The sequence below is a fragment of the Diabrotica virgifera genome, chromosome 5 (genome assembly GCF_917563875.1).
Source record: "Diabrotica virgifera virgifera chromosome 5, PGI_DIABVI_V3a".
NCBI classification, from domain to species: Eukaryota; Metazoa; Arthropoda; class Insecta; order Coleoptera; family Chrysomelidae; genus Diabrotica; species Diabrotica virgifera.
The window spans coordinates 118,325,800-118,352,499 of record NC_065447.1 but is presented as its reverse complement, the minus strand read 5'-3'; the positions used below and the strand labels follow the sequence as shown (position 1 = coordinate 118,352,499).

Sequence of the window (26,700 nt, the reverse complement as noted above, 5' to 3'; positions counted from 1 at the left end):
CATTAAAAGAGAGTGTCATCTACACTCCGCGTGGACGACGTTACGTAGGTGGTTACCAGCTTGTACTCATGCGAGTATAATAAAACAACTTGAACAGTGACACGACTAGTAATCATTCCACCCCTCGGATAAGGGTTAACCACCCTTACCGGGAGAAGATAGCCCTAGTAATCCTGGACCATCATATAATTAGAGAAGCTTCTTTGATTTTTCTCTTTTTACTATCTGATTCTTTCAGGACTATACTTGAATCTCTCCACTGAACTCTATGTTCATTATCCCATGCATGTTGACATATTTGAGATCTATCAAATTCTCTATTTTTAATATAAGACTGATGTTCACTTATTCTAACGTTTAATGGTCTTGATGTTTCACCTAAATAGAATTGTTCGCATTCACAAGGTATTTTATAAATACAATTCTTTGTTCTTTCTTGTTCACGTTAGGTTTAGTTTTAGATAGAATAGATCTCAATGTGTTTGTTGCTTTGAATGTTGTTGAAATGTTGAATTTATTTCCTATTGTTTTAAGTTTCTCGGATAGTCCTTTTATATATGGTATTGATATTTTCCTCGTATTATTTCTTGTGGATGTTATAGGATCCCGTTCTACGTTGTTCCGTTATATTCGATCCAGTCTTGACAATTCCTTACTTATAAACGATAATGGATAATCATTTTTCAATAAAATAGATGTTAACAATTGTTTTTCTTCTAACAATGAATTTTCGTTAGAACAAGTAATTTTGGCTCTATCATATAAGGATTTAACGATTCTCTTCTTAACGTTGATGTGATTTGATTTGTAATTGAGATATCCGTTGGTGTGTGTTGGTTTTCTATACACTTGAGTCTCATATCCAGTATCCTTCTTTGATACTAAAACATCGAGGAAAGGTAGAGTGTTATTAAATTCCTTTTCCATTGTAAATTTTATTGCCTCTTCTTGATCGTTTATAATATTTAGGAATGTATCCAACAATTCTGATCTATGAGGGCATATTGAAAACACATCATGTACATATCTCCACCATACTGTGGGTTTTAAATTTTGATTAAATCAAAGAAGCGGCTCTAATTATGCTAAATGAAACCAATTGTGTCGCAAATTCCTCGGTAGAATGCAGTAAGATGTGGTTACCCATACTGAAAGAGGAAGTCAATAGAAAGAAAATACCACGATTAGTAAGCCAATAACATATCGAGTTAATACAAATTTTATATTTTAGTATTACTCATTGTATATCTATGTATTATTAATATTATTTATAATTTAAACATATTAAAGTCAGAATTTGGTATTAGTTTTTTGAAAGTAAAGTAAATGTAAGACCAAATACTTACGATGTCGGGGTAGTATCACGAGGTTTTTCCTGGTTTTCCCTCGCGATTTACTATGGAATCTCTAACGCGAGAATTTTACTGTCATCGTTGCGTTTGGTTGTCTTTTTAAAGACAGATCACATGCTATGATTTTTTTTGTGACGGATATTCTTGAGTTGGGATTGATTTCATGTAATCGAATGAACTATCTTTTAGTAAAGTCGTCCCAGGAACGCAACTCACAAATATTGGCGATATCATTTTAAAGTCTTCTACTTTAAAATGTATAATATACGTCTGAATTGCCAATATAAATGAGTCAGATTAAATAAATTATTAGAAGAATTTTTTACTTAGCAACAACATTTTTGTTTATTTTAGTAGGTAGTATTTTGTATTTTGACAACGAAACCCGATTTGGGCTTCGAAACGTTAATAAAATCATTCTTTTGGTAAAATTGTGGCTTATTTCCCATTAAAAGTAATTGATATAAAAATGTCACAAGAAAATAGCTTCAGAACAACAGCATAGGTAGAAGAAAAATGTCCTGGCTGAGAAACCTCAGACAATGGTTTGGATGCAGCTCAACTGAACTCTTTCGGGCTGTAGTGTCAAAAGTTAGAAAAGCAATGTTGATTACCAATCTTCGTCGTGGAGATGGCACGTAAAGAAGAAGGTGTTGATTTCCTTGAAACTAATTTTGTTAGTTAATGGCTGTATTATAAGTGTCCTAAATGTGGAAGAAAAAAAAAATAAAATATTGTTACAAGTCTTTCTAATCTAATAACTATTATTTCTTCTTCTTCTTGGTTTTTGGTGTCGCTGCAAGGCGAATACGTTACTTATAACAAGCTTTCTGTGTGATGTAATATGATTTTAGTGTTAGGTCAAGTTGAGTACAATTACAACGTGAATGAAGTAGGGTGGGTTCCGGTTTGAGCAACATACAATACGAATACATATAAACGGTTGGGCATTGCAGTTTATAAGCTGATTTTGTTAATTGAAAGAAAATGCATTATTATATTGACTGATTCTTCCGTTAGGGAACTTATATGTGTATAGAATGATGTATACTTATGATGGGAACTTATATGTGTATAGTTAGATGTGTATAGAAAGTGGTTTTTTGAATTTCATGGAAATGAATTTTGTGTATAAATCACAGTTATGAATCATATTAATCGGGCATTCAAAAAAGATGTGGTTCAGATCCTCGGGATGACCACATTCACAAAAAAGGATTATCCTTTAAAATCATTTTATAGTGATATTGTTTTGTTAACCCCCGTAAAGCGGTGCTTAGATTCTTACGTAAATAACGGTGCAGGGTGCATTTGCACCCCATCCGTATATCCATTTTTTTATATGTGAACGTCGGGGAAATTGATTTGAAAGATAATTAGGACTTGTTTATTAAACTATGAAACATAATTTTACAAAGTACTCATTTCTTCTTAAAAAAATTATTATAGTTGCAAGACAAACACATCAAATTTTTCACAGAGTGAGCAACACAAAGTATTTATACACAATATAGTTATGCCGGGACTTTCGGTCTTTTTTCTCCGACATAAGTAACACTGACCTCGTCGACCTTGTCCCGTAGCTCTGTTAGCTCCAAGTGGAACATCAGAAACGGCCAATTCAGAATATGAAATTTTCATCATTTGCACCCTATAGTCATTTTTTTTTCCAAAAAAGCACGTAAACGCAAAGAGTTTTAAATGCTATAATGGGTGGAATGAGTTTAGAATTGAATTTAATGCGAATAAAAAAAAATTGACCAAAATAAAAAAAAATATTAAAAAAGATAATTGAGAAAAACGAGGTCTGGGGTGTAGCTGCACCCCGCACCGCCTTACGAGGGTTAAACAATGGCATGTGCGCATTCTAATGATGCCGGTAGTGTGCCTTCCGTTCCTATATGGATTTTTTTTTACTTAGCTTAAATGCCTCGACAAGTAAGACCATTAGCATGGTATAGTTAAGTTCGCAATCAGATAGTGTAATGTGTAGTGTGTGTATTAAGTAAATGTCTTGTTACTTAGTAAAGTCGACTTCATTGTCTTTACAAAGAGACGCTAATTGTATCCGAATGTCTGCGGTCCTTTCGGTGAGTACCGATTCCACAAGATAAGGAAAATTTGAATACCAAGGTTTGGTGGTAAAAGTCTTATTTTTTTTGTATTGGGATGTCTTCTTCTGCATTAAAGATTTCCATTTTTCTTTGTATTCCTTTGTAATAATCATTTTTATTTAAAAAAGCAAACAATATTACGACATTTATTAACAACTCTAGTTAGACCAGGGCGCATCTGTAAAAATATTAGTACATTTGGACGTTGAGAGGTGACTCCAATTTTTTTGCAGAAATTGCTTGAAAATAACTCAAACTTGAATATTTAAGTTATCCTCCCTCTCAAAAAGGTGCGGAACATTGTTTAAATAATCAAAATGTCAAAAAATGAAGGAAAAATTCGATTTTTTCTTCGTTTTTTGACTATAACTTTAAAAGTGTTCATTTCCGAGAAAAGTTGTACTGACATAAAAGTTGCGTAATTAAATTTCCTACAATATAAAATTGGTTAGAAATTTAAAAAATAGTCACCCTTGTTGCAAAATAGCAATAATTGCGAAAAAACCATATAAAAACAAGTATTTGCATTTTACGTTTTTCAACCATTTATGCTACACATAGGACCTTCATATTTTACACAGAAAAACTTTATGATACAGTAAAACAATACTGTAAATTTGATTAAGATCGGTTCAATAGATTTTGCAAAATAAATTTTGCAATCCAGCTTTCGCAAAAAAAATTCATTTTTCCAAAATGTTACAGGACTGAAAATAAAGCAGATAGCAAGTTGAAATTTTTTTTGCGTATAGAAGTGTACTGTACCTTTTATTTGCAATTTGCAAAATTAAAATCGATTAACTACCACGGCGTCAGGAATTTTTTTAAATAAACATTAATTATTGGTGCTACGCACAGGACAGCGGATAGTTTGCTCTGATTGGGCATTCCAATGACCTTTGATAATGATTGATACGGTTTAATTTTTATTACATTTCGATATAAATAAAAACACATACTATATCCTTTGAAATAACAATTTTTTAGCAAAAACTTTCTTTGGTCATATATTTTAACTTAGAGAATAAAAGTTTATTATTTTTAAACACATGTAATTGTTTAAACAATATTTCACAAACAATAATAAAATTAGTTTGATTTTTGTGGAATTAAAATATTAAAATACAACAAAATATAGAGTAAGAAAATAATATATTAGATAAAGATTGGAAGAAATTTTGGTGGAAACAACTTGTGTGAATCGAACACCGTTGTCCTGCGCGTAGCACCAAAAACTAATGTTTATTTAAAAAATTTCCGGACGCCGTGGTAAATAATCGATTTTAATTTTGCAAATTGCAAATGAAAGGTACAGTACACTTCTATAAGCAAAAAAAATTTAACTTGCTATCTGCTTTTTATTTTCAGTCCTGCAACATTAAAAAAAAATGAATTTTTTTTTGCGAAAGCTGGATTGCAAATTTTCTTTTGCAAAATCTATTAAACCGATCTTAATGAAATTTACAGTGTTGTTTTCCTACACCATAAAGTTTTTCTGGGTAAAATATGAAGGTTCTAGGTGTAGCATAAATGGTTGAAAAACGTAAAATGCGAATACTTGTTTTTGTATGGTTTTTTCGCAATTATTGCTATTTTGCAACAAGTGTGACTATTTTTTAAATTTTTAGCCAACTGTATGTTGTAGGAAATTTAATTACGCAACTTTTATGTCAGTACAACTTTTCTCAGAAATGAATAGTTTTAAAGTTATTATCAAAAAACCAATAAAAAAATCGAATTTTTCCTTCATATTTTGACATTTTGATTATTTAAACAATGTTCCGGACCATTTTGAGTGGGAGGATAACTCAAATATTATTATTTGAGTTATTTTCAAGCAATTTCTGCAAAAAAATTTGGGTCACCTCTCAACGTCCATCTCAAAACAGATGGGCCCTGGACTAAATGCAATGAAAGAACTTTTCAAATATTGAATTGCTACTACTACATAAACTATCCACTTCCTTTTTACATATATTCTGGGCTAATTAGCAAAATTCATGGAAAAGTTATTTACCAGCAATTTTATTGCTGGAATCGAATTATAAGATCCTATATATTAATAATATAGGTATGCAAAGTCCGCAGATAGTGTGCTACTTTTTTTATAAGCAAAATGGTGCCGACAAATCGTATTTTTTTCAATTATTGTTCTATAACTCCAAAGATTTTAACATTACAACAAAAACACCCAAATAAAAATTCACCGCAATTAAATTCTGCATAGAGATGTTTTTCCCGATTTGCTCCGACGAAAATTTTCTTCGGAAAATGCGGGTTTTCGCAACAAAAACTCTAATTTTCAAATAAAGTTTTAGGTAAGTAATTATTAATCAATAATTAAATAACTTAGTGCCATCAAAGCTTTCTTGGTATAGATTGTAATTCCAGAAGCCGGTGAAAATTAAACGAATATTTTAGCAACAATTCAATTGTTAATTAACAATTTACGATCGCAATAATAACCAAAATAATCATGATACATTGATCAAACTTATAAAGATTATAAAGATGAGATGCTTATTTAATATTTTATCGACAAAATATAAATTTTTCGTTTTTTTGTCTAATTATTAAATTTTGAAAAAAAAAATAGTTATAATACGCTGGTCTTATTAGTAAAGTACAAAGAAAGGTTATTTACCAGCAATTTTATTGCTGGAATCAAATATTATGATCCTATATATTAATAATATAGGTATGCAAAGTCCGCAGATAGTGTGCTAATTTTTTATTAACAAAATGGCGCCCCCAAATCGTGTTTTTTCAATTATTGGTCTATAACTCCCAAGATTTTAACTTTACACCAAAAACACTCAAATAAAAATTCATCCCAATTTAATTCTACATATAGGCATGTTTTTCCCGATTTGCTCCGACGAAAATTTTCCTCGGAAAATGTTGGTTCTCCCAACAAAATGTCGAATTTTCAAATAAATTTTTTGGGCAAGTAATTATTTATCAATAATTAAATAACTTGGTGAAATAAAAGCTTTCTTGGTATAGATTATAACTGCAGAAGCCGGTGAAAATTAAACGAATATTTTAGCAACAATTCAATTGTTAATTAACAATTTACAGTCGCAATAAAAACCAAAATAATCATGAGACACTGATCAAACTTAGAAAGATTATAAAGATGTGATGCCTATTTAATATTTTGTTGACAAAATATAAATTTTTTATTTTTTTGCATAATCTTTAAATGTTAAAAAAAAATAGTTATAAACAAATTAACATTTCTCAGAAATTGTTTATTATATTCTAATATTAAAAAATACTTAAAATGCGTATTTCAAAGGTCTTGAAAATGAATGCATCAAAAAATTTTCCAACCATTTGCAAAAAAGTTATGAAACAGCAAAGTAAATATACGATTGCTCCGTTGTTTATAATTTGTTTTAATTGTTTCAAAGCTTAAAAGTGAGTCTGTGGTACAATCTAATTACTCACAAAGGATACCAAAGGTTCTATTTTAATCAAAGATTAAAAATACTTTTTTTTTGTAATTTTTAGCGCGAAAGTAGGCTTGATACAGAGCCGTAGATGTTCATTCGAAGCGACTGACACGTTTAAACTCGCGCGAGTTGTGTATGTGGACGGGGATACGGTACTGTATTAGTCTACTTTCGCGCGTGTATATTAAAAAAAATATTTATAATCTTTAATTAAAATATAACCATTAAACTAATAATCGATATTTTTTGTAAGTAATTAGCTTGTACTTTAAACTCACTTTTACGCTTTGAAAGAATTAAAAAAAATTATAAACAACGCAGTAATCGTATGTTTACTTTGCTGTTTCATAACTTTTTTGCAAATGGTTGTAAAAAAGTTTTAAAACATTCATTTTCAAGATATTTGAAATACGCATTTTAACTATTTTTTAAAATTAGAATATAATAAAAACTTTCTGATAAACGTTAATTTGTTTATAACTATTTTTTTTAAACATTTAAAGATTATGCAAAAAAATAAAAAATTTATATTTTGTCGACAAAATGTTAAATGGGCATCTCATCTTTATAAGATTTCAAAGTTTGATCAGTGTATCATAATTATTTTGGTTATTATTGCGACCGTAAATTATTAATTAACAATTGAATTGTTGCTAAAATATTCGTTCAATTTTCACCAGCTTCTGGAACTATAATCCAAACGAAGAAGGCTTTTAAGTCACCAAATTATTTAATTATTGGTAGATAATTATCTAAAACTTTATTTGAAAATTAAAGATTTTGTTGGGAAAACCCGGATTTTCCGAGGAAAATTTTCGTCGGAGCAGATCGGAAAAAACATATCTCTATGCAGAATTTAATTGCGGTGAATTTTTATTTGAGTGTTTTTGTTGTAAAGTTAAAATCTTCGGAGTTCTAGAGCAATAATTGAAAAAAACACTTTTTTCGGGCGCCATTTTGTTTATAAAAAAGTAGCACACTATCTGCGGACTTTGCATACCTATATTATTAATATATATAATCATAAGCTTCGATTCCAGCAATAAAATTGCTGGTAAACAACTTTTCCCAAAAATGGCCTATTCTCCGATAATCAGCCCAGACTAATATGTTACCGTTAAAACTCGATTTCAGTTAAAACCCGAATTTACTAGGAAAAACTAGTTTTAACTATGCGCCTTAGACAATTCTAGTTTTAACTAGTCAAAACTAAATTTGACTGCTAAATTCAGTTAAAACTAAAAATCCCGAACACATTTCATTTAGAATAGTTTATACTAGTTCAAAATAGTTTTACTGGAATTACTAGCGAATACCAGTTAAAATCGTTTCGAGAAGAGACAAATAATACGATTTGACTTGTTCGGGATAGGGTTAGTGACGAAGGCGGCTGGTTGGTAACAAACTAGTGTGTGCAACTGTTGATTTTTCCGCATCGTTTTTATTGGTTATATTACACTACCGTGTATTTATTCACCGTGAGTGATAATGTCGAAGATCAGGCTAAGAGTAGAGATATAAGAACGTGGAAATAACGTTTTTTGGAAAAGATTTTACAGAAGGAACAGAGCGAAAAGAAAGAAAGTCACTACAATGTTGCGACCAAAAGCATGTATAATAAATTAATGGCCGAAGTACAAGATGCGGAATAATTGTCTGCCAAGAAAACTCCAAAACGATTTAGAATTGTTGAAGTTGGCGAAATAAAAAAGTTGGCTTCTAGAACTGAACCCATCAAATATTAATGTACCTGCTGAAGACATTTTTGACATAATTGAAGCAGCCCACGTTGCTATGGGTCATGGAGATAGATTGAAGACTGAAACCGCCAGAAAATACGCAAATATGATAATAGATATGTTCAATAATTTTATATCAATGTATAAAACTCGCTAACGGAAGAAGCGTAAAGCGAAGAATGGTCTTGTGTCAAAACCTATATTGCATTCACAAATGAATAGTCGCTGTTAGGTACATTTGATCGATATGCAATCACAAGAGGATCACGGCTATAAGTTTAATATGGTTTATCAAGACCATTTAACAAAATTTGTTTTATTGAGACCATTACAAAGTAAGAGGGCGGCAGAAGTTGCTTATCAACAATTGATATTTACGGATATATTCTTGACTTTTGGCGCACCATGCATTTTACATTCCAATAATGGCCGTGAGTTCGTTAATGCAGTTATAAATGAGGTAATGTCAAACTGGCCTGAGGCAAAATTAGTTCATGAAAAACCAAGGCACAGCAAGAGTTAAGGTTCAGTCGAGCGAGCTAACCAAGTCGAGAAAATGTTAGCAGCCTGGATGCAAGACAATAGCACAACAACGTGGTCAAAAGGACTGGCATTTTCTACGTTTATGATCTTTTCCAGTATTTTATGTTTCAGAAAAATTATTGGCAAACAACCGCGGTAGTAAATTATTTACTGATTTTTATTTGAATCTGGAAATTACTGGAAAGTTTAGTAAAAACTAGTTTTGACTGAATTATGTTTAGTGTCAACTAGAATTACTGAAAATATTTGATAGTTCTAGTTTTCACTAGTTAAAACTAGAGTTGTCTAAAGACCATAGTTAAAACTAGTTTTTCTTGTAAATTCATGTTTTAACTGAAATCGGGGTTTAACGGTAAGATATACATTTTCTGACTTCCAAACCTTACCAGACATTTCAGATTATTTCGATGACATCTAAAACACTGTAAATTTTTTAATACTTCTTTTTCGTCGAGGGACTTTTTCTATATGGAATAAATCTTACGGAACTATCGTTAACAATTTTATAATTATATATACAGCTGCGGTCACTGGATAGTTTACACCTTTATTTTTACATGTGTGTGGATTTGATAAATGTCAAAGTGTTTGTCAAAAATTTCGCGCGTATTGAAAAATAAAATAAATAGCTATTAACGCGCCCAGAATGCCTAGAATGCATTTTAATGACGCGCAAAAAACAAGAACAATTGCCAAACTCGAAGAAGGTTGGTCACTAAGACAAGTTACTGCAAATTTGAACGTGAGCCATATGTGCATATAGAAAATCAAACAAAGGTGGGATCATTTTCATTCAATAGCACGATTGGGTGGTCCAAGAGGACAGAAGATCTCCACAGAGCAACAAAATCAGGTGTTAGTAGATTTCCTTTTGCCACAGCTCGAAAACCTAGCAGAGAGCCAGCGCTTGCGGGCAGCATTCGTACTGCACGTAAAAGGATTAAAGTAATTGAACTGATAAATTGTGTAGCTGCAAATAAACCTTTCTTTGACTGAGGACCACAGGAGGGGACGAGTTGCATTTTGTAATGAATTCATAAACAGTGAAGATAACTTTTGGTCTAACGTTACATTTTCCTATGAAAAAGTGTTTCAATCGTGTAGCAATGGCCGAATAAGAGTTTGTAGGCCGAGAAATAATAATATTGGTGAACGGTATATGTACTCATCACTTAGAAATACTGGAGGATTCTCGGTCAACGTATAGGGATCCATAGTGCTGAAGTCTCGGGCGTTTGTTCTCATATTAAGAAAAAGTAACAGTATTATTTTACAAATATATTGTTGAGAACATATTGTTGTTATTAATGATCCAGAGATTCCTCAATAACAACTTCATCTTGCAACATGACAATTGCACGGTGCATACGACTAGAATTTTTCGAGAACGGTTGGAAGAAACTCATGTTAATATTCTTCTGTGGCCTTCTCGGAGTCCAGACCTTAACCCAAACGAAAATGTCTGTGCAGAGTTGACAAAGAAATTAAATGAAACAAACCTTAGGCCACGGAATAGAATTGAACTATGGAAAGCAATTGAGCAGGCATGGGAGGAGCTTGTTGAATATAACATGAGGAGATTGGTGCTACTTAAGAGAAGATTGCAAAGTTGTATTGACAATAATGGGACTTCCACCAAATATTAATTGTGTTATTGTTTATCATTATTTAATATAAAGTAGATTTAAATTAAAAGCGATATTTTTAAACCATCCTTTATTATTTTCGTTATAAAGAACATAATCCATTTAATTCAAAAAAACTTCTTTCTGTAATTGTTGCATATTGTAAAATAGATTTATTTTAATTTTTAAATTTTAATTGACTTATTTTGGGTCCGCCACTGGTAATTAACGTCACTTAGACGTAAAATAAGCACATTTTCTTCAAACCATTTTGTGATGAAATAATGCACCGTTGTTGGCCACAAGAGCCTGTATTGTAAAGTCATGAAGATACGGATGATAGCAGAGCTTGGAAGTGGAATTTCCAAGATTATTTTATGTCGGTTGGTTCATTAGTTATTATTTGCTTACTTATTTGGTACAAAATTGTTCAATTGTATCGTTTTTCCGTTTTTTGAAGTATTTATATGTTTCCGTCAGATCGATAGATTTGAGATAAACTTCTATTTTCTGCATTTTATCATTTTCCATTTTCTTTGTCTTTTACATATTTTATCGGGACTCCGTCTTGTTTCCTGTACAGTTAATCATTATTTCCTAGTACTCTTTTTTATATTTTTTCTTAGGAAGCTCTATAGTCTATTTACATTCTCCAGTATACCATTCCGTCATTCTATTTCCATTATTCACCGGTGAATGTCGACACACACCAATCTCCGACTTTCACAGTAACATATCCACAATTAAAACACCTACTGTATTGGGACCGTGCAAGTTCGGCAAAGCGACCCCTATTTCTACGCTCTATACTAAAATTCGCACTTTTAATTATATTGGCCAATTATATTAGTCCTGGTTACTGGATAATTGTCAAGGCCATAGTCCAAAAAAATAATAAGAAGAAAAAATAAGATTCAGGTTATGTTATGAAAACGTCAACAATTGTATGTAGTAAATAAAATTAGTTATTAAAATGCAGTACTGCAAGCAAAATAAAATTAATTAAATTTACCTTTATATAATAATTGCATATCATATCAATATTGTGGAGCAATATATAATTTCTCTGCTTCATTGACAGAAGGTATGAAATATACGTCAATTTGACAATTTCAATTGACAATATGAATTATTTAAGATAGTTGCAATATTTCTCCGCGACTCGCGCAGGGTCGTTTCTCGTTTCCCCTTGCAAGTACTTGCACACCGCGAATAATATATTAAACGTGACAACTTACCCCTCCATTTCACTTTCAATTTTCTTTTTCCTTAGCTCAATAGTTTCTGGTGTTTCCATACCAGCAGGTATGCTAGATATACCGCTCGGTGTAACTAAGCCTTCAGCTGGAGTTACTAGACCAGACTCATCAACAATCGGTGCTTCTTTTTCTTGCTCTTCTTCCTCTTCTTCGCTCTCTTCTTCAGATTCTGATTCTAATGCTCCCCAAAGAGACCTATCAATGTTGGGGTCTTCTCCGATGTCCTAGAGAATAATTAGAAACATGAAATATCTGATTTGGATATAAAATGTATAAACTTACATCCATGTTACTTGAGTTCGTACCGAAGACATCACCATATAACGGTTTACCGTTTTCGTCAACAGGAGGTTTACCCCAACCGCCTGCATGATAACCAAAAGCACAAGCTTCGGGAATTGGTGCATTCAAACCTGGGATTTTTAGATTAGGATAGCTTGGAGGGGGACCATAACGTTGCATGGCAATTAACCATGGAGGAGGAACCTATAAAATTAGAAAATATGTAAACCAACCAAATTATAATTATAAGCAACAGTGATACCTTATTAGCATTTGGACCGACTGGCATACCAAGAGCAGTTCTTAATTCCTCACTGAGATCACCAGGCTTTTTTTCTTTCAATCTTGTCTCAAATTCTTTTCCTTCATAATAGAGGTCTCCATGAATAGTCATCTTTGGCTTTGTTTGCCATCTATAAAGGTTTGTAACATTAAATTTTAAGTATCAAATATAAAAAGTGAACTAAGTTCTACAATATAGGGTTGGAACTCCAAGAAATAAATATATTGTTACGACAATGTCGTTCAATGACTCGGTCGGGACCCTTGTATAAATAGCCGTCAAGTACCTGTTTTCAGGTACTAATAGGGAATTTGCACATTTTTGTATTATTACATAATATAGAGATATCACAAAGGCAAACGTTAATACCGTGTCAAGACGTAAATAACTGATAACGGTCCATTTCAACACAGGCATTAACAGAGTTATCCCAAATGTCGTGGGGCGGGGTTTAACGTTATTACGATAACCGACGTTTGGCATTAAATGTAACCTAGAAATTAATGTTGAGGAATACTGTAATTGTTTTTTTATTGAAAAATGAATTTGTATATTGAGCAAGTTGACATGCATTTTAATTTTAATGATTTAACCAACAATAAATATAAATAATCAATATAAAAATAATATAAAATATCTGAATAACTATTATACTAAGCACAAAAAGTAGTCAGTTTTTAGTTTATAAAATTTGTATTCTATAAATTATTTTTATGTTTCATCACAAATTTCAAATTAGCGTTAACGATATTACCGTCCTTTATTTCGACCTAAATAACGGGACACGTTATCCGGCATTAGCGTAACATTCACTCTGCGCCTGCGTACATGTCAAAATAGCGTATTCCGCTATTAGCGTGCGATAAAAATGCATTTGCGATATCTCTCTAATAATGTTCAATTCCGTTTAAAAATAATATGTATTTCCATAATTTCACGCCTCAAAACCTCATAATAATTTAGAATTACAAATTTAAAATCTTCTGTGTATTTAAATCATTTCTAATGATCGAAAAAGCGCGCGAGCTCTTGTGACGTCATATTATTATATTTTGTAATGACAGTTTTCATGTTTAATGTTAAATTATATATCATTCTGTTTATTTAGGAATTTAATACAGTTTTTGAAGAGGTAGTATTGAATAGGGAACTTGCACATTTTTTTATTACATAATAATATTAAGTTTGGTTTAAAAATGAGATTTCCAAAATTTCACGCTTCAAAAACTCATAATAACTTAAAGTACAAATTTAAAATCTTCTGTGATTTAAAATAGTTCAAACGACCCGTGAGGTCACATAGTTCCACTATATGGTTATGTTTATGGTATATTCTTTTTTTTCTTCTTTAGTTTATTGGCCTCCACCTTATTGGGTATTTGTCCAGCTCATCATTGCGGAATAAGGGAAAAATATTTTTATATTCTAATGACATTTATCGTATGTCATTGTAATAATATATACCAGTTTGTTGAGATTGGAGTTTGAGATAGTTTTTGAAGAAAAGGAAAGAAGGTTTACTATCTATGTAAAATAAAAGAAAACACTATAAGTGTTGTTTAGTGCCATTTTGTAAAAGTACAAGTTTTCTATGTATTTAAAATACAAGTTCAAACGATCACAACACTTGTGACGTCACATAACTGTATTTTCTGCTGACGTTTATAATATCTAATTTAAAATTATATACAATTTTGTTTACTTTGTTGGTACAGAATGTAAACATATAATAATATGACGTCACGACGCGTTTTGGGCTAACTGCTTTAATTTGAATTTAGAATCTTCTTTAGGGGCCAAACGTAACACAAAAACAACTTTTTTATCTTTGATACATGTTTTAAATTATGTTCTGTTGTGATTTATAACATTTTTTTCGAATTTAAAATTTTATGAAGTTACCTATTGTGCATGTGTTTACTACGGAAAATGAAAGTAGATACTATAAGTGTTGTTTTAGTATTATTGTGTTAAAGTAGAACCATTAAAAACCCCAATAAAATATTTATTAGATTGCCAGTCGATAAAAAACGGCGTTTAAAGAGCATACCGAAAGGACATTTTCAGTCCATTCTCAAAGTCTTCATGTATATGAGATATTTTTTTTAATGTAAGTTTAATATCTGTTGTCTGCTTAATAGTTTTCTAATAAATCAAGTGTATTTTGAACAAAAATAAAATATAACTTTTGGTATATTTTGGTAGGTGTGAATTACAGATTGAATGATATTTAATACCTATACAACATTTTTCTGGAACTGTTTTTACTATAAAATTAAAATAAACTAATCATAATAATAAATATTTATGCTCATACTTAATGGGTAAGTTATCATACCTACTGCCCTTTAGAAAAACCCTCTTTCGTCATTTTAAAAAAATCGTCTTAACAGAAACACACAAATATTATGGAAATATATCGTTCACATCAACTATCTAAAGATTTATAAAACTGAGGTACACTATGGAGAGAACAACTACAAGAGAACACTGGGAGAGTTTCTCAAAACAGATGGAACACGACTTCTACGGAACACAAAAGGAAATATGGAGAAAGATCAGAGGACAAAGAAAAGAGATGAACGAACTAATAAAAACGAAACACATCGACAACAAACGAAGAAACAAATATTGAAGAAGCAGAGGTAACGGAAGCATTAAGGAAATTAAAAAATAGAAAATCACCAGGAGAGGACAGAATATCGAATGAACTCATAAAGTATGGAGGACAAGACCTGACCAAACAATTATTAAAACTAATCCAAAAAATAATAGAACAAAACAGAATACCACAAGAATGGAGATCAAGCATCCTAATAACTCTTTTTAAAAAGGTAGAAAAATCGGACCCGGAGAATTACAGAGGAATTAATTTATTAAACACAACACTAAAATTAACGACCAAAGTGATAACAAACAAACTGAATAAAATTATGACATTAGCAGAACAACAAGGTTTTAGGTCGGGAAGATCATGCACCGACGCTATATTTATAATGAGGCAGATTCAAGAAAAATCGTTAGAATACAACAAACCGGCATACTTATGTTTCGTGGACCTTAAGACGGCATTCGACAGGGTTAAATTAAAGGACGTTATCCATTTATTGTACGCAAGAGAGGTACCTCTAGGAATAACTAAAACGATCGAAAATATCTACCAGAACAACACAATAAAAGTAAAAGTAGATGATGAACTAACTGACCCAATTGAAGCTGGCAATGGGATAAGACAGGGAGATTCCCTGAGTCCTCTGTTATTCAACCTGATCATGGACGAAATAATAAAAAAAAGTAAGAACAAAAAAAGGATACCAAATGGGAGAAAAACAACTTAAAATAATCTGCTATGCAGACGACGCAATACTAATCTCTCAAAGTGAAGATGATTTACAACGTATGCTGCACGAATTTAATATAACCGCTAGAAAATTTAACATGTTAATTTCCCCAAAAAAGACTAAATGCATGGTTATAACAGCAGATCTAATAAGGTGTAAATTAGAGCTGGAGGGTCAAATAATAGAACAAGTCATGGAGTTTAAATATTTAGGTATCACACTATGCAGCTACGGAAAGCTCGAAACAGAAGTGGAAGATCAGGTGAATAAAGCAAACAGAGCCGCAGGTTGCCTGAATGAAACAATATGGAGAAATAAAAACATCGGAAAAGAAGTGAAAGCCAGAATTTACAAAGCAGTCATCAGACCAATAATGACATACGCGGCAGAAACACGACCTGATACAGAAAGGACAAAAAGAATGCTAGAAACAGCAGAGATGAAAACATTGCGAAAATCGATGGTAAGACGATGTGGGATAGAGCTAGAAGTGCAGATATACGAAGGAGATGCAAGGTGGACAACATTAATAACTGGGTGAAAAGCAGAAGAGTAGAATGGAACGACCACATAAGCCGAATGACAACAAATAGAGTAGTAAGGACGGCGAGAGACGGTTCCCCAATATGAAGACGATCAGTGGGAAGACCACGAAAAAGATGGAATGACAACTTACTGGAGGCACATTGAAAAACAGACAGAGTAATGTCTATATAAAAAGAAGAAGAAGAAGAAGGTACACTATAAAATGATTTCAAAAAGTAAACGAATCTCAAACATAATGAATTAATGGCGCGGATCTCAAATTTTATAATAATATGACGTCACGACCAAAGGGGGCGCGTTTTGGGCTGGCTGCTATATTTTGAATTTTCTCTCGATTTTAATCGTCTTAAGGGGCCAAACGAAAGACAAAAACAACTTTTTTTCTTTGATATACAGGGTGTCCAGAAACTCTACCGACAAACGATGACAGGAGATTCCTCAGATAATTTAAGACAATTTAATCCAATCCATCTAGTCCGAAAATGATTCCTAAAGGAGCTAGAGCTATTTGAAGATGGCGTCTGGTAATTAGATTTTCTTAAATATCTCCAGAACGCTTCTATTTAGAAAAACGAAAATTGGTACACATATTTATCTTACAGAGATAAATCGATTCCAACCATTGCAAAATTCTAGTACCGGTCATAGACGTCCGTTTTGGGTAGGGCAACAGTTATATTATCGCATAACTTTTTTTTTTTTATTTTTAAGCATTTTTGAGTCTGGATTATTAAAATGTAAGGTATTATAGTACTAAAAGGTACTCTTACTTTAAGTCGACAGGATACATCGTTTTTTAGAAAAGTCGATTTGAAAATGTTTTGTTTTTTGAATATAAAAAAAATTAAAAAAAAACTATTTAGAAAAACGAAAACTGGTACGTCTATTTATATGCCAGAAAGGAATCGATTTCATTAATTGCGAATTTCTAGTACCGGTCATATGCGTCCGTTTTGGGTAGGTCAAAGGTTATTTTATCGCATAATTTTTTGTCTTTAATTCTTAAGAATTTTTGAGACTAGATTATTAAATTATGAGGTATTCTAGTAATAAAAGTTACTCTCGCTTTAAGTCGGTAAAATACACCGTTGGTTTTGAAATTTTTTTTCAATTTTTTTTTAAATCAGCAAACAAAAAATTTTTAAATCGATTTTTCTAGAAAACGGTGTCCCACTGACTTAAAGCAAGAGTACCTTTTACTACTAGAATAGCTCACAATTTAATAATCCAGTATCAAAAATGCTTAGAAGTTAAAAACAAAAAAGTTATGCGATAAAATAACCGTTGCCCCACCCAAAACAGACTCCTATGACTGGTACTAGAAATTCACAATGATGAAATCGATTTATCACTGGAAGATAAATATGGGTACCAATTTTCGTTTTTCTATCTAGAAGGGTTATGGAAGTATTTAAGAAAAACTAATTACAAGACATGTAATGAGAGGTCCCAAATATAGGATGCTACAAAATATCATGCAAGGAAAAATAGCAGGCAAACGCAGTCCAGGACGAAGAAGAACCTCATGGTTGAAGAACTTGCGAGATTGGTATGGTGTTGATACAAGCCTGCTATTTAGGGTGGCAGTGAATAAAATTAAGATAGCTATGATGGTAACCAACGTTCTGAAAGGACATGGAACATGAAGAAGAAGAATTACAAGACGCCATCTTCAAATAGCTCTAGCTCCCTTAGGAAGCATTTTCGGACTAGGTGAATTTGGTTAAATTGTCTTAAAATTATCTGAGGAATCTTCTATCTTCGTTTGTCGGTAGAGTTTCTGGACACCCTGTATATGTATTTTAAATTACGTTCTGTTGTGATTTATAGCATTTTTTTCGAATTTAAAATTTTATGCAAGTTCTCTATTCCGTATTATTCGGCGTTTACGTCGAATAGGATCGAAAATACTGGAAGCCTTACCAGACTGCCTCGAAAATACTACCTGTCTGGAGAAAAGACTCGAAGACAACTAATATTAGTTATTTACCTCTGCGTGTTTGTCCCTTTTCTATTTAATTCAGACCGAGCCTAGAGTATAGAACATAGGGTAGTAGTATTTTAGCTGAATTGTTCGGGCTTTACGCTCAGTCGGTATATTAATGATGCATGTTAATAAAGGTCGAACATAAGTAGTGAATTAAATAAGTGTGTAAATAAGTTTAAAAATAAAGACTAACAAATTCAGTGTTTTCAATTAAAATAAAGTTAATAAGGACTCCGGCCCTGGACCTCATTTATCAAAGTATCGATAAATTTCAGCTCCAAATTAAAACGTGTTTTTGTTAGTTTACACCCAGTATTAAAAAATAAGTTTGTAATAAGAGTGAAGTTAAAGTGGTTACTAAGTACAGAAGAGAAGAAATTGTACGTACAATTTTCATTTCGGCTATATCAAACCATTTAAAGGATATTGTTGAAAACTACCCAAACAGAAAATTAATTTTTATTTAAAATAACAACAAATTAACTTAATTACTGTTAGTCAGGAGCGGCTCTAGACAATTCCATCAATGAAGAAAACAAAAATTAAAAATGGATAGCAATTTAACTCATACAGCTATCACCAAACCATTATCAACACCAACCACTTATTCCACATCTTCAACATTAACCTACTCCAATGCCGTAACCAACTTTAACTTCCCATCCAGAGAACAAGCAGTCGTTTTGTCATCTGTACCAGACACAAAAACAAATGAACATATAACAGCAATAGGAATTTTAGTACAACCAAAAAATATAATCTTCACGTCCAAAATCTCAAACAACCGAATATGCATCTATCTTAGTAACACCACAATCGTAGAAGATTTACTACACAATCACAAATCCGTTTCAATACAAGGAAACGACATCAATATCAGAAGATTAATTACTCATGCGAGGCGACTAGTGATATCAAATCAGTATCAGTATCAAATCAGTATTCCAAATACTATAATTGAAGAAGAGCTAAAAAAATTGGAGCTTACTGCAGTGTCTAAAATAACATTTTTAAAAGTTGGTAGAGTCCTTTTCATGAGCATTTTTTAGTGCGTCACAAATGATAGAAAAAAAGGTAAGTCCGTGATAATACACATTTATGACATTTATTCTAACATGACATTTTAGTTAAATCTGACAGTTGTCACATTTTATTTGCAATTTGGCATAAAAACAAATCAATTGTATTTATTGCATTTATAAAATGGTATTTTCTTTGATTTGTATAGTCTTATAAATTGTACAGATTATATTCGTAGATATTTATATAATTCGTAAATAATTTTTTCTTCGATTATAGCGCCATCTATCACAACTAGAATAACTAGAATAAATGTTATAAATGTCTGTAATCACAGACGTGCCTTTTTTTGTCACATACAATTTAATGCGTTAGAAAGAAATCGAAAAACTGTGACGCACTGAAAAATGCTCATGAAAAGGACTCTATGCCCGAATCTGAATACAGTCATATATTAAGCTTTAGGCGTCAAGTATTTGTTGCTCCAACAATTAGTAATTTTATCCCAAATTCACTTCTAATATCTCACGACAATAGCAATTACAGAATTTATCTTTCCTTAGATGGTCTAAATTGCTCTAAATGTAATACCACAGGGCATAAAGACGAAAACTGCACTACTGAATCAATTAATATGTATACAAAATCTTGACCAGGTATCTCAATCTATGAATGCTGAATTTCTGAAACAGAAAATTATCTAATAAATCAAAAATCCATTACATCAGAGACATCAATTGCTAATCAGTCCAGTACTCCTACTACCTCTACAACCAGTCCACCACCAAATACCTCCACCAACTTACAAAACCTATCCGAATCACTATCTAATACTACCAACATAGTAGCACATACTTCTGTCAAAAGACAAATTTCAACATCTCCTGAAATAATAGAGTCAGAAAATAAAAAAATTATAATTACTGCTCCAAAGAAACCTGCACCTAAAAGAATAAAAAAAGTATTATACATCGAAACCTCTATGAAACCTATAGAAGCATTTTTATTGTTAGCAACTACTCCTTATTCACTAAAATACACAGAACTTTGTGGCTATATTACAAATGATATAGCCTCAAAATTGCCTGAAAACGTAGCAAAGGATTATACAAATGACCTAGAAGGACTTAGCCGCTGAATTTCAAATGGTACACGCAAACGTAAACGACCGACGCCTTAAATACAACATTTCAAGGATCTTAAAAAAGATAAACGGAATAGACAACTCTTCTATTACTGAGGAAGAAAGCGACTGTAACCCTATTCAATAAAGACTCCGGCTTAGACACACACGACTTACCCACTGCTACATAATCTCCAAAGAACCACCACCGATTTAACAAAGATGCCAAACATCTCTCACAGTTTTTCATTATTATAATAATAGAATGTCCAGAGTACACTTCAGCGAAGGCGATATTCAAGATACTCAACAGCCTGAAAGAAACACTGGATACAAAATTCAACGAAGTTCTGTCTTTTATAAATCATTGTGAACAGGATAACAAATTATGATTCATTTTTTGTAAACTGTAAATAATTACCAAATTTTTGTCATTCATATCTTTTAAAAATGTATCTTTTTTCTCTACCTTGTATTAAAAAGTTAATAAATAAACACGTAACAGTATTATAATATATTTGTGGGGCAATAGGCAAAATAAAAAATAAATAGGACAGATAATTTTATAACAGACATGGATATTATTTAAGGCTGTCTCTCTGTAACACTAAAGCTATGGTTTGAAAGAAGAGTGAGTGACGCATACCTCAAAGTCAGTCGAACGCCGCGCACGTTCGTTAAAATCAAAGGAATGGCTTTCTATGGTAATGGTTTGTTAGGTTCTGCTTAGTTGCGCGCGCTGCAGGGTGATAGCAGTGTACGCGACAGTGATCGCTGGAATCAATTGCGATTTGATTTGGACGCAAGAGCTGACAGCCTACATATATACAGTAACCGCCACCCTACTAGATACATAGGAACATTGAGCTATTACGGCCCTGGACCCTTCACCTGTTGCAATGTTTATTTTAATGTCTAGTGACGTTTAAAACGTCAGAAAATGTATAGAGTATAGAAACTGAATATTAACATAGGAAGTTGACAAATAATAGATCAGCTGTATTTGACGTTTAAAGTTATCATTTTGTTAAAGTTGTAAAAGTTTTAAAATATTGTGATATTCTTGGTGTTTGAACAAAGTTATTTTAAAGCAGAGTAACAATAATATTAATTAATGTATTTTTTGTATGGGAAAACAATTATTTTGAATATCTAACAATAAAACACGAAAACGTTTGTTTTCTATACTTCCACAAAATTTATTATAACTAAGTGACTACAGCTGTTTCGGCGGAGTGCCTTTCTCAAGTGATATAGTTTACAATGTGTTTGCCTTTTTAAGTCTTCAACTGAAGAGGTTGAGGAGTGGGGAGCTGTTTGTCTCGAGTTGGTCATTCAGAATTATATCTGTATTTTTCAGTTTATTAATTTCCATAGATTCTAAAAAAGATAGCTTAAGGCCTTTATTTTGAATATGTAGAATTTGAAACTCTTCATTGAAAGAATGATTATGATCTAGAAGGTGAAGTGCGTATGTAGAAGTGTCTGTTTTTCTATTGTTGAATGCCCTTTTGTGTTCTGCTGTCCGTTTGTCAAAAGTTCTGCCAGTTTGACCGATGTACGTTTTCGGACAGTCACCACAAGTTAGTTTGTACACACCACTCTGTAGTTGCTTTCTCTTTCGGCTTTTATTGTTCTTAATATATTTGCTTAAGTTGTTGTTAGTTCTGAAAGCTGGTGTCATTCCTTTCTTTTTTATGTATCTGGCTATCTTTGTTGTTATCTTGCCAGTATATGTGAGAGAGCAGAAGGTACTGGGTTCTTTCTGTGGTGGTGGATACACTAATTTCAGGGCTTTCTTATGGAGTTTTTGGTTTAAAATTTTGTTAACTGTTTGTTCGTTATAGCCGTTGTTTACTGCTATTTGTTTAATGATGTTTAGTTCTATCTCGAAGTTATTTTTTGTCATGGGAATTTCTGTCAGTCTATGTATCATGCTATGGTAGGCTGCTAATTTGTGTTGTGTAGGATGGGATGATGAATTGTGTATAGTTGTGTCAGTATGGGTAGGTTTATGATATACGGAGAACTCATGTTTGTTGTGTAGTCTGGAAATCGTTACATCTAGAAAGTTTATGGAGTTATTCTGTTCTGTTTCTATTGTAAACTCAATATTATTATGAAGTGAATTAATATATGATAGAAATTGGTCAAGTTGTCTGTTAGTACCTGTAAAGCATACTAGTATATCATCCACGTATCTCCACCAATATAAGAACTGTTTAAATACGGGATGTTTAGAAATTGTTGTTTCAAGTTGGTTCATAAATATATCTGATAGCAATGGGCTTAGAGGATTACCCATAATAAGTCCTGCACTGTTGTTTGTGTATATTTGATTATTGAATTCAAAATAGTCTTGATTTATGCAAATTTCAAGAAGGTGTAAAATTTCAGATGCAATGATCGGATTTGTACTATTATGGTCTAAAAGATTTTTAACTAAAACAAAAGTTTCTGTAGGAGGAACACTAGGAAAAAGATTTTTTACGTCAAATGAAATTAGTCTGGAGTTGTTGGGCAATTGAAAATGTTGTATTTTATTAACTAGTTCTAGTGTATTTTTTACGGTGAATTTAGGTGAAAATTTAGTGTATTCTGTAATAATATCTGACAGTTTTTTTGAAACTACAGAGTGGTGTGTACAAACTAACTTGTGGTGACTGTCCGAAAACGTACATCGGTCAAACTGGCAGAACTTTTGACAAACGGATAGCAGAACACAAAAGGGCATTCAACAATAGAAAAACAGACACTTCTACATACGCACTTCACCTTCTAGATCATAATCATTCTTTCAATGAAGAGTTTCAAATTCTACATATTCAAAATAAAGGCCTTAAGCTATCTTTTTTAGAATCTATGGAAATAAATAAACTGAAAAATACAGATATAATTCTGAATGACCAACTCGAGACAAACAGCTCCCCACTCCTCAACCTCTTCAGTTGAAGACTTAAAAAGGCAAACACATTGTAAACTATATCACTTGAGAAAGGCACTCCGCCGAAACAGCTGTAGTCACTTAGTTATAATAAATTTTGTGGAAGTATAGAAAACAAACGTTTTCGTGTTTTATTGTTAGATAAAATGAAATTCCATCAAGTAACGGTCGAATCCATCAATTATTTTGAATAGTTTCTTGACAGTAACATGACAGGGATGAAAGTCACATCTTTTTTTTTATTTAAAACACTTATACCACATCAACCATGCAGGGTTATTAGTGGGATTACAAACACAATGTTTTTAATATGAGTTACATTAAATAATATAATACAATTTTATGTCTTTTTTTTGTCCGCAAGGGCAGTCAAGCAGGAAGTGTTTCACTGTTAATGAAGTGGAGTAGTTGTTGCAAATTGGCGGTGGATCTTTACTGATAAGAAATTTGTGTGTTACAGCTGTATGACCAATTCTTAAACGGTTGATGATTACTTGGTCTTGTCTACTAGTGGGTTTATTTATACAGCTGTTCACCTGTGGGCATATTGGGATTAATTTGTTTTCAGAATTTTCCCAGTAATTTTGCCAAATATTGTTGCAGTGAATTTTAATTAGATGTTTCATATCACTGTAAGGGTACTTTGTAATTTTTGGAAGTTATACTTCTTTAGGCGCGGTTGAGATTGAGGGTGAATTTATATTGATCTGCGCGCATGCGCACACCGACAGTATGGTATTAGTCGTTATACGGGCTCTGATTGGGTGTTGAAATGATCTGTCAATAATAAATAATTGTTCAATATGAAGGTAAACAAATGTATAATATATTAGTTTTATTGTTGTGAGGACAGAAACAAAAAAGTTTATAATTGTAGTGACTTTTAAATCGTTTTTAAAGCAGCAGGTACGTAATAACTGTAAATCTATCATAGGTACCTACCTATTTGAACCTACCAAAATACATAGTATGTAATACTTATTTACATAATTTGATTACCATCAAAATTTCTATCAATATTCACCTAATATATTGTTTTCTTACTCTATGTTTTGTTGTATTTTTTCAATTCTAAATCAAGATAATTTTATTTATGTAATTCAAAAATGTCAAAAGTTTAATCCGTTTAGTTAGTAGATCTTCGCACATAATGACACGTTGTCTCCGTGGCGAAGCGTTTAATGCGAATGAACTCCAATACAACGCCAATACCAACCGCGCTGATAAGTTGGTTCGAATCCCAATAGAAACTTTTATTTTTTTTATACATTTTATGATTGTGAGTATATTTATTATATAATTTTATTTTCAGAAAATACGTATTTAGTTAAAAAATTTTCCGACAATTAATGTTCAGAAATCATTTGTGGCATTTTTAATGGGTTTGTGTGTGTTTTATTCTTTTATTATTTTAATTTTTGGCACTGTTTTAATAAAAATGTTTGAGAAGTAGTAAGTATAAATTAGTTTAATATTTAAATAAAATATAAATAAAAAGTATATTAATTTCGTTTATAATCATATAATCATATAATAGAAGTATAACTTCTTACGTGCGTACAAAGTACACACACATTCTTTTTTTGTAGTACCTAAGTTGATTCGGCTTGTAGTTGCTAGTTGATCTGCTTTTTCATTTCACCAGATTCCAGTGTGCGATGGTACCCAAATGAAGGCTATGTCCTTTCCCATCGAATGTAGTGTTTCGAATTCATTTTTTATTGCTTGTATAATGGGATTTGTTGTATAAATTTGCTTTAATTTCAATAATGCATTAAGTGAATCTGTAATGATGACGCACTTCATCGTGTTACTCGATTTGAAACAAGTTAAGGCATTCAATATAGCTGTGGTCTCGCCTGTGAGTATACTACACGTTGTAGGTAACTGTATGCTGTAGGAGTTTTCATCAGAATAGTAAGCAGCAGCATGTCCATCAGGGGTTTTAGAGGCGTCTGTAAATATGTGTAAGTGGTTGGGGTAATAGGATATGATTTCTGCAAAAAGATTTTTAATTATTGAGAAGTTTGTATTTGATTTGGGGTACTTTCTTAATGTTAGGTCAATGGTCAGAGGGTGGGTTGTCCATGGAGGAGAGACTGCATTTGTATATAGCAATAAACTAAGTTGATCCATGTTAAAATGTGTGGCTTTATTCTTTCTATTAGAGGTATACAGTTTGTTGATTTTTTAAAAGAGAGGATGACAGGTTGGAAAATTTTAGAGAAAAGAGGATGTTGTTTTTGGATTGAAATTTTGGCAATGTAGTTTAGTGATAATTGTTGTCGTCTTATGGTCAGAGGAGGCTCTTTAGCTAGAACTTGTAGGCTACTAGTGGGACTAGTTCTAAATGCACCAAGTGCCAGTCTCAAAGCTGTAAATTGAATGCTGTTGAGTTTTTTTAGAGTAGTTTTGCTTGCGGCGTTATAACATATGCAGCCGTCATCTAGTTTACTTCTTATGAGTGATTTATATAAGTTTATTAATATTTTAGTATCTGCGCCCCAAACTTTATTAGACAGAATTTTGAGTATATTTAATCTAGATTGACAGGAATGTTGTAGTTTGTTTATATGTGAGTTCCAATTTAAGGTTCTGGTAAAAGTTAGACCTAGAAAATTAACTCCTTCTGATTGTTTTATTGATAAATTATTTAAAGTTAAGTCAGTAGAAAACCGAGATCTGTTTTTATTAAAAATCATATATTGTGTTTTTTCTGTAGAGAAGTTAAACCCAGTTTTTAACGTCCAATTTTCAAGCCGAGTTATAAAATTTTGTAAGAGTTTGGTTGCAGATTCTATATTGTTTGATTTAGTATAAACGACGATGTCGTCTGCATAAATACTGGCTTTAATAGGTGCTCTAATTTCATGAATAACACTATTGATAGCAACTAAGAATAATGTTGGACTTATTATGGAACCTTGAGGGATTCCATTATCTAATGTTCTTGTTGAGCTTTTAAGGCCATTTATTCTAATTTCTATTGATCGATTATTTAAAAAATTGTTTACAAATGCTAGTATGTTACCTTGAACTCCGTTTTTGCTTAGATTTTTCAAAATACAGTGTCTCCAAGTTCTT

General features: G+C 31.9%; 1 protein-coding gene across 1 annotated transcript in view; it reads right to left on the bottom strand.

Moving 5' to 3' along the window:
• LOC126884316 (splicing factor 3B subunit 2) overlaps positions 1-26,700 on the bottom strand; it is a 157,681-nt gene that overhangs the window by 42,719 nt on the left and 88,262 nt on the right. Inside the window, exons 8-10 of the mRNA XM_050650255.1 lie at positions 12,635-12,785; positions 12,373-12,576; positions 12,070-12,314 (exon numbers count right to left, since the gene is read on the bottom strand). Of these exons, the coding sequence (XP_050506212.1) occupies positions 12,070-12,314; positions 12,373-12,576; positions 12,635-12,785 (600 nt within the window). The remainder of the gene's footprint in view (positions 1-12,069; positions 12,315-12,372; positions 12,577-12,634; positions 12,786-26,700) is intronic.